This window comes from Diabrotica undecimpunctata, chromosome 3 (genome assembly GCF_040954645.1).
Source record: "Diabrotica undecimpunctata isolate CICGRU chromosome 3, icDiaUnde3, whole genome shotgun sequence".
Classification (NCBI taxonomy): Eukaryota; Metazoa; Arthropoda; class Insecta; order Coleoptera; family Chrysomelidae; genus Diabrotica; species Diabrotica undecimpunctata.
The window spans coordinates 121,005,463-121,015,532 of NC_092805.1; the positions used below are offsets into that span (position 1 = coordinate 121,005,463).

Sequence of the window (10,070 nt, forward strand, 5' to 3'; positions counted from 1 at the left end):
AAACTGCAAACAGAAAGAACTTATGCAACGAATGTGTCCGCAGTGTCTGAACAAATTTTGTGTGAGCCATAAACATCCTATACATCATGATTGCTCCTATTTGAAATATTCGCCATAAAAAGATATCAAATTTTGTAAAAGAGATAAAAAAATAAATCGAGATTATGGTATGGTTCAAAATCTTATGTAAATGCCTTAACCTACCATTATTAACCAAAGCAATCAATTTTAATTGAATACATATATTATCCATTTTGTAATTAAAAAACTTTTAAACTCTTATATAGTTTTTTATTTCTTTCAGAAAAATAGGACTACTGAACAGTAACTTTAAATAATGCGCAATTACTTATTACTATTTCTTGTGCTGATCTTCGAATCTGTAAATTTTTGCCTGCTTTCTTGATTTTTAGTGTTCACTTGAATATGGTAGAGTAAGGACGTATTCCGACAAGTGCAATAGCAGAAAGTAGTTATTAAAATTCTAGTTATTAAAATAAACAGTAAAGTGGCAGTGGCGTACTAAATTCTGTTTTCTACAATGTACAATTTACACACACAGAACACAAACAACCAGTGTCTATTATAATATCAGCAAAAATAGCAGGTAAACAGCAGGTCCACTATTAACAAACATCCAGGAACACGTACCCAACTCCCCAACAATATCCACCTCTGGAATTCACATCCGAAAATGTACCAAACCACATATACTGGCAACAGACAAATACTCCTATACCAAATATTCCACAAAATCAATTCGCTCTTCCACCACAACCTCAAAAATTCCCACCACAACCGCAACCAACTTATTAAAACCAAAGCAACCCATCTACTGTGGGGCAGATCTTAAACAGGCAGCTAAAACTTAGAACCTAGCAATACTAGCAGTAAACGAAGATCCCATACAAGCCTCATAAGACCTGCAACATCATCTGGACATACTCAGTGATTGGTACATAAAATGGCGAACAAAAGTAAACAAAATCAACTCAAATAACATTTATCAGCCGCCACAACACATACCCACCTGTAAGAATGGACAATGTAAGAATACCAAAAGTAACAGACACTAGATACCTTGGCCTCCATCTTGACGTCTCACTTGGAAGAAACATATCCAGATCACAGCTCGACTTAAAATTCCGGCAGATGTATTGGCTCCTTGGACGCAAATACTCAAACCCTCTGGTACTACAGACCACACCTATGGGGCAGTGCAAAGCCAACGTCGCTGAATATCACGCAAAGATTTTAGTCTAAAAGGCTAAGATCGATAGTGGATGCACCATGGTGCGTAAGTAATCAAACTTTTCACTTCGAAAAAGTCAGTAGAGTCTTACGGTGCCATGTTATCAATTATAATTGTAACTTTAACATCACAGTATCTAAGATCCAATAATGTAAATTCAAATTAATAACATTTAACGGGTTTTTACCCAAATATTTAGTGGCTCAAAACATGTACACTGATGATGGAATATAGATTCCGAACACGTTTTGTGATGTATCCCGATTGGGCGTTTTAATTATATACCTTTTATAAAGGATTTTTAAATAATTTTTTTTACTTCGCTACGACTTAATCCGATCGACTTAATACGATCTTGGACATATAATCAGAGGACCAAGATATGAGTTCCTTCGGCTAATTCTCAACGGTAAAATCGAAGGAAAGAAATAGATAGGACGGAAGAAACTCTCTTGGTTGAGGAATTTGCGGCAGTGGACAGGTTTGACAGCAGACCAATTGCTACACGTAGCGCAAGACCGAGATCAGTATAACAATATTATAAGCATGGTAGTCGCCGACGTTCCGTATGGATATGGCACTCTAAGAAGAAGACGACTTAAAGATTCTCTTTATCAGATAAGAAATCCATGGAGCCACAGAGTCACAAAATGAACGTACCATTCACCACGAAAATGGGCTAGTAAGGGAATTATTCAACCATGGTCCAGCCAGAAGGAGACTAGATAGAACCTGGCCCCAAGACCTACTTCATAACTAAATCAAAATAGAATAAGGTGAGACATCATTGGATGCCTTTCCTTCACGACCAAAACCAGTAACACATTTACTTTATACTCTATAATGATGTAAATTGTAAATACACATAGTTATATTAAAAAAAATTCTTGATTCTTAAAATTTACCACAACGATAGTTTCATACTATTATATATCTCATATATCGGTGTTCCAATGCCGTTATCCCATAACACAAACGATAGAAATCTCTGGACAGTTTATTATTAATCAGAATTAATCTGATTAGTGGATGTATTTACTTGTTGGTATATCATCACAGGCTTTTGAGAGACAATGAATATGATGTGCATTTCTAAGTTAACTGCTGATCTTTCCTCTATTAACTGTTTTATACAGAATCTATTGTCGGTGCATGATCTTTCGGCTTTAAATTCGCATTAATCTTCTTCTGTAAATTCTGCTTTTATTAGATCTCTCAATAACCTTCGATACAATCCTCTAATGGTGCTGGTGACTGATATATCATTATAATTCTGACAGTCTTCTTTGTTGCATTGTTTTGTAGATAAACGCTACTTCCCATTGATTAAGAACTTTCTGATCATTTAAGCATTTGTTAAATATTTGAGTTCAAGATGTAATCAGTTTCTTCGTGCCGCCTTTTAGTAAGTTTGGGTACACTTCCTTTGGTTCGCAGGATTTTCCATTTTTTAGTTTGCTAACAGCTGTTTTTACCATTTCTACGTCCATTTTCATTTCTTTTTACTCCAATGTTAACCCACGTTTCTTACTGAATATATTGTGGTCCCATTTCAGGTTAATAGGTTCTTTTAGTGTTGTAACCACTGTTCTTCTGATATGTTTTGAAATGATAATTTTTCAGTACCCGTTAATCTAACTCTGTTAATGAGTCGCCATAATTGTGTGCTGTAATCCATAAGGATGGTCATGAAATTCTGTACATAATTTTCAGAAATGAAAATAGTTAAATCAAAATATCGCAATCAGCTAACGCACGAACATCTCACATCGTGCAGTAATTACGTACCTACCGTCTTATGAACAGTTTGTGGATAATATGCAGTACCATGCATCAAAATTAAAGACAAGAAAATTATTACTATTATTATTATTACAACTATTATTATTAGATGCCTTAATTATATTTTGTATTTATATAAGCTTTTACAATAAAAGCATTTTCATAAATCTACGTATTTTAGTATCCAGGGTCCAGCCTAATTGTAGTAGTGAATAGTCGATCGCTTCTAAATATTTTTTTGGTAAATCGCAGACTCTACAAGTCTGAGCAACCCTGTAGCATTTACAAATTCTTTGGTATATAAATTCCTTGATATTTATATTGAAATCCCCTCGTATATGTATTAAATTGAAATCCCGTCATATATGTATTAAAATAACGAAGAATGATTTCAGTGTATTTCTCTTTACTTTCATATAAATTAAAATACGCAAAAAATATTTTCAATTCCTCTTAGCGTCGCCAAGTAATATAAACACATTTTTAGAGTTTGTTTATGTTTTACAGATGTGCACGTCATCGGCATTCTTTTGCGTTTCATATTCTGCGTTTTAAATAAATATTTCCGTCAAGTGTTTTGTTATTTTAAGTTATGCGAATGAATTTTAAAAGATAATTGCTCATTCTCACTTGGGTCGCTGTAAGAGACAGTCGGCTTAGGTGTGGATCCAAATTTTACATCAAATTTGAAATGTTCCTCGTTGTTCGTCTCTTTTCATGAAAAATATGTAATGTATTGTGGCAGTTAATGGTGCAGTTAAAGTTTTAAGTGAGGATTGGAAGAATCGTCGTTTCCATCCTCGTTTTGTTTCTCCCTAGTTGTCATCCCAGGCTTTTTGGCAGTTTGGAGATGAATTTGTTCGTGTGTTCGTTACACAGAGAGTGAAGCCCAGTTCTACACCAGAACCACCAGTGACGTTCAGTTACAGAAAATTCAAAGTGTTTCAGTGAAAAATCCAGGTAACTTTTTGTTTCAAATTTTAAAGTAAAGACAGACATTTTTTTCTAAAGTAATAATTGCTTTCATAAAAATTTAAAAATTGTAATATTTAACATTGTAAATCTTAGGGCATGGTTAGCTGTCATTTTAATTGTTGTTTTAAATTTAATGTTAGCATAAGACATCTCGCTTTATTATTTTCGATATTTATTTGTTTTGTTAAAAAAAAAAAAAGGTTAACCTCTATTGCAATAACAATTTTTTTTGTAAGTTTATGTAATATCTCCAACTCCTAGATTTTGTAAACGGATGACATGTAAGTTTTCTTTGTTATTTTTGTACTCTGTAACTATTAATCTAGTAATTTGTGCCATTTATTTTTGTAACTGTTTGTGGTGAGACACAATAAATGTTAAATTTTTTGTAAACCATTTTGTTTGTTTATCTTGACTAACTCTCTAACACTTTTTTTAGTTTCATTTGAAAATATATATTTTTTATGTTTAATGATTCAATAGTTACAACTAGCTGTTGTAATGGTTATAATTTGGCACCTCGAAGCGGCGTCCTTTTAAATTGCTAGAGGTATTTCCTGTTTCCTTTTGTTTTGTTTGTCCCAAGAGATTCACGTTAGTACCCCTTTGTTTCATTTTTTATAGTTGCCCCAATCCGACCCCTTGCCATTTACTTATCCACGACCCCAGCTCTCCAGACAAACCCTGAGTGCCGTTCGCACAAGTATCAATTATTTTGCTTGCCCTATCTCCGCCCCAATAATTTCTGTCCCCAATTTTCTACTCCTTATAATAATACCCCATATGGAAGGCAAAAATATTTCGTTACAAAAATGTCGCCCAACGTGTGGGGCTTTTGAATATTCCTGCATCTGTAGTAGTCTTAACAAAGTAAGGCAGATTCCTTTCCCCCAAGCCATATCTTTTTCAATTTTTCCCTAGTTTTCTGCCATTTATATGCATCCTCTCTTTTGGATAGTCCCCAGTGTCTCACAAACAGTATTGTATATGTATTTTGTATCAACATATGTATTTGTTGTAGATTAACATATGTATTGTTGTTTTTTATGTAATGTACTGTAGAAATATTTGTATATATATTTTATGTGTATTGGTAAATCAAAGCAAATATTTTGAGATTGAATGTTTAAATATGAATTTTAAATGAAGTTTTGATATTATAATGATTTTTAAAAAAAGTTATTAACAGTAACAAATAATACCGTTATTGTGGCATTTATTTTTAATTGATTTGACAGATTTTACAGAATAATCGGTTTTTGTAATTTTTTGTTTGTTCAGTCATTTTGAGTAAATGTGTGTATTGTTTTGAGTGACTTTTGTTTGAGCTGATGAGTATAGTTGTGTTTTGCCCTTGGTCCCAGCTGTGTATTTGTGTTTTACCCTTGTCCCAGCTGTGTAGTTGTGTAGTGGTGTGTTCCCCTGTATCCCCTTTTTTTTTAACGAGTTCTGCTTTGTCCTTTTGTTTGTTTCCTACTAAAGCCTATCTCTGACGGCGTTCTTTATGCCACGGGTTAGTAGGAGATTGTGAACGAGAAGTAGTACCCTGTGTCCCTTTTGTTTTCCTAATTAGCTCATCTCTGACGGTGTATTTTATGCCACAGGTTAGTTGGAGATTGTGTTTCCCTGAGTCCAATGTTGTTTTCCTAATTAGCCCATCTTGGACGGTGTTTTTTATGCCACGGGTTAGTTGGAGATTGTGTTCCCTTGTGTCCCCTTCTGATTGTGCCAGTAGAGATTGTTTTTTGTGTTCCCTTTCTTGTATCTCAATGACCACAAGTGTAATACTCGTGATCAGAGGTGCTGTTTAGTTTTGACTAGGAGCAGTCTCATTTAGTTTTCAGAACAAGAATTGTCTATTTCGTGTTATTTTGTACAGCTCACTCAAAAGTCAAGTTTTCAATATTATTAGTATTTTTGTGTACCCCTCTGTATGTGCATTTTATTAAGTCAGTATTTTTGTCTCCCCCTGTATGTGTAGTTCATTGAGTCTGTTTGTTTTGAACTATTTTTTTAGTTAAATTGTGTATTTGCTTTCACCCAATTTTCGTTAAGTCTTTCCCAAGTTTTTATCCTTGTTTCTTTTATATTTAGTCTTCGTAAAATTGCGTAGAAATATTCTCGTCTATATTTTGTGAATCAAATCAATACTTTAGAATGATATAATCATTCACATGGTCATTCAATAATTATAATAATCACCCAACAATTTCTGTCCCCAATTTTCTACCCCTTATAATAATACCATGTGGTAGGCAAAAATATTTCGTTACAACCCTGAGCTTTAGTTTTATTAGAATAGATGAATATCCGAGGGAGCCAAATATGAGGAATAGGGCGGATGTTTTAACACTTTCTGATATCTCAATTTCCACACTATCAACACACTTTTATGGGCGTGTACCCTGTTATGATGAAAAAGGGGTTTCTCTCTTTGAGTTGGATCTGATTTCATGAATACTGCATCCAGATTTATATAAAGTTGAGAAAGGTATTCTTCAGTTATGGTTTTACTTTTTTCAAGTTAGCTAATTAGCAAAATTCCTTTACCATCCCAAAACATCGATGCCATGGCCTTTCCCGCGGATGGCATCGGCCTCGCCTTCTTTGGAACTCAAGAACCGGTTTCTATCTATTGCTTATGACTGCCATTTGGTTTAGATTATGTAGTAACGGATACGTGTTTTATCCACGCAAAGAGTTAAGTACTTTTGTTTTTCTTATAGGAGCCAAGCACTTTTTGAAAAGTGTCACACGAATACGAATACATTTTTGTCATCCGCAGTAATAACACGCAGCACCCACCTTACGCAAAGCTTTTTCATGTTAAATTTCTGGTTCAAGATGAGAGAAACACTTTTTTTAATATCCTTAGCGTCATTAACGATAACTTGTTTTACCATTAGAGATATGCTGGAAAATTCTATAAACAATTTAACAAAATGAAAAATATATTTAAACTCACCTCTCCAATATACTTCGATCTCATAGCTGAAGTAGACATTAATTTGGACGAGTCGCTCTTGACACACTTGGGTCTTTTATCCAACATGCTCACGCTTAAATGAGCATTGTATATATTAGGTGGACTCCATTGCATTAGTGACTCCAGAGCCATCGACAAACCGGTGTGATGCCACATCTCGCTAACCGGAACTTGGTTGATATACTCTTGAATATGGGAACGAGTCCAGTGAGGCGCCCACTTTAAAGCTTCTCTTATTATACGTTCTGCATTAGCAGCAAAATCTTTAACGATAGTCTGAAAATGTGTTAAAAATTAAACTTAAAATAACTATATAAATATATACGACAAAGTATTTATTTCGACTTTGGACAAATAATTCACCTTTTTAAAAAATTTTTCACCTGTTCTGTATTTGTCCTCTAAAAACATATAAATAAAAACAGCAATAAATATGTTAAAATGGTTAACTAGAAAATGTTGAATTTCTAATGAAACAACTGTAGTGAGTTTAATTCCTAAACGGCTTTTAATAACAGTAGTTCTTAATGTGGAAATATCTTACTAGAGAAAAGTGGGTTTACTAAAAAAATCGGTATTGAGTTTTATTTATCAAACGAGTTTTCATGAAGTTATATTGACTTAATCATATAATTTTTGATAAATAACCAAGATTGACTGTTGCCTTACCTCTCTTGCTTCTAATATATCCATAAGCTGGATAGAGAATGGTGTGCGAGGAATCCTTAAGTTGGGTGTTTCCTGATTGGGATCTATTTCCAAGGAATTAGACAAAACTTGCATTATATCTAACATCGTCCATAAAACTCTGAAATATTAAAAACATTTATGTAGTCCAATCAAGTATACCCTTAGTTTTACACACTGGAGCAATCAAACTACGAGGCGTGTTTTTTAAGTAAGTACCGTTTTGGAATTAAAAAAAGATGTGCAAAGATATGGCAATAATTTTATTTTTACATGAAAGCCTGTACCTTAATCTACTTTTCTACATAATTTCCGTGAATATTGAGGCACTTGTCATAACGTGGCACCAGTTTTTGAATACCCTCCTGATAAAATTCTGCCGCCTGACTTGTTAACCACTGCATCACAAATGTTTTGACTTCGTTATCGTCTTGAAGACGCTGACCGCCCAGGTGTTTCTTCAAGTGCTGGAACAAATGGTAGTCGCTGGGCGCCAGATCAAGGCTGTATGGAGGATGATCTAGAGTTTCCCATTTAAATGATTTGATGAGATCTTTGGTCTGATTAGCCACATGTGGACGGTCTTTGTCATGCAGCAAAACGATACCCTTTGTCAACTTGCCACGTCTTTTGTTCTGGATTGCACGACGCAGATTTTTCAATGTCTCACAATAAGACGCTGCATTGTCTCATTACGAGGCAGAAACTCCACTAGCAATACTCCTTTTCTGTCCCAAAAAACTGTGCACATGATTTTCCGGGCAGAAATTGTTTGCTTAAACTTCACTCTTTTGGGTGATGATGAATGTCGCCATTCCATGGATTGTTGTTTCGATTCTGATGTGACGTAGGCCACCCACGTTTCGTCACCAGTAACAATTTGGTCTAAAAAATCTTCACCTTCACTGTGGTACCGGTCAAGGAAAGTCAATGCACTGCCTAAACGTTGTGTTTTGTGCAAATCCGTCAACATTTTTGGAACCCAACGTGAACACAATTTCCGGTAATTCAAGTTCTCGGTAACAATGCGATACAAAACACTACGAGAATACTGAGGAAAGCAGTCGGACAATGATGAAATTGTAAAGCGTCTGTTTTCTCTCACCTTTTCGTCCACTTTCTGCACCAAATTTTCATTAACGACCGAAGGACGCCCACTCCGTTCTTCATCATGCACATTTGTGCGGCCATCTTTAAATGCTCTCACCTATTTCCTTACCATTCCATCACTCATAATGTTTTGTCCGTAAACTTCAACGATCTCACGATGAATATCGATCGGTTTTACGCCTTTAGCACTAAGAAATCGTATAACAGCCCGTACTTTACAATCAGCGTGACTCACGATTGTTGGAGGCATCTTAAACACTGGAGTAAACAAGTATACAATGAAGAATCAGACTGTAATGGCGTCAGTGCGTAGACAAGAGATGTAGGTAATCAGCGCTCATGCACGGAACGCCGACCGTAGCGCTGCGGCGGCGGAATCGTAAAACGGTACTTACTTAAAAAACATGCCTCGTAAATTTTAAAATTAATGGAAGTTAATCTCTATCTTTTGAGATTATTTAAGATCAGTGATGTAAGTTAATTTACAACGCACCTTAACTTTTTTATTTAGGCATAGGCAAAATAAATTAGCAAACACTTTTACAGACAAAACGCTTTATTGACGTTCAGTTCTCGGAAGATGAACTGAAAAGATAAAAAGCTTTTAACTGAAAGATATTCTGATTAATAATATCTATAAACAATGGTATTGGGATATTACAAGGTGTAAAACGAGAGTGATTCTTTCTTGCTAAACGTGTAGACGTCATCAGACATTTTTAACTAGATAAATGGATGAAAACGTGCTAAGTATGGTAATGAAATAATTAAGCGTATGTTACCGATTAATGTAACTTGCTTGATTTGTCGTTAAATTTAATTTCAATTTCTTAAAAATATTTTGAATTTCGCCCGAATTAATTATACATTTACTTCAATGAAAAATGGACGATTTGATTAACCCGAACATGTTTAATACATTTTAACAGTAGTACAGGGTGTTTCAAAAAAAGGTAAAAAAAGGTAAGATTTGCTTAGTAAAAAATTTTTGTAACACCATCCGTTTTCAAGATACAGGGCGTTGAAGAAAAAAAAAATTTTACGCATTTTTTACGATTTTGCCGAAACTACTGGCAACATTGTAATGAAATTTTATACGAATATGTTTTGGAAGCTGATACATCCCATGAATTTGTTTTTATATCTGATTCTCATAGAGGGCGCTAGTTACACGGATCGTACTAAGTATTAGACAATATAACTTTTTTAAGAGTATAATTATTAATCAAAATTTCAAGTAAACTTAAACATCATTCAATTTTACACGAAAAAGGTACT

General features: G+C 34.4%; 1 protein-coding gene across 1 annotated transcript in view; it reads right to left on the minus strand.

The window, feature by feature from the left end:
• Pi4KIIIalpha (phosphatidylinositol 4-kinase III alpha) overlaps positions 1–10,070 on the minus strand; it is a 102,402-nt gene that overhangs the window by 33,097 nt on the left and 59,235 nt on the right. Inside the window, exons 13-14 of the mRNA XM_072526796.1 lie at positions 7,665–7,803; positions 6,975–7,271 (exon numbers count right to left, since the gene is read on the minus strand). Coding sequence (XP_072382897.1) covers positions 6,975–7,271; positions 7,665–7,803 — 436 coding nt within the window. The remainder of the gene's footprint in view (positions 1–6,974; positions 7,272–7,664; positions 7,804–10,070) is intronic.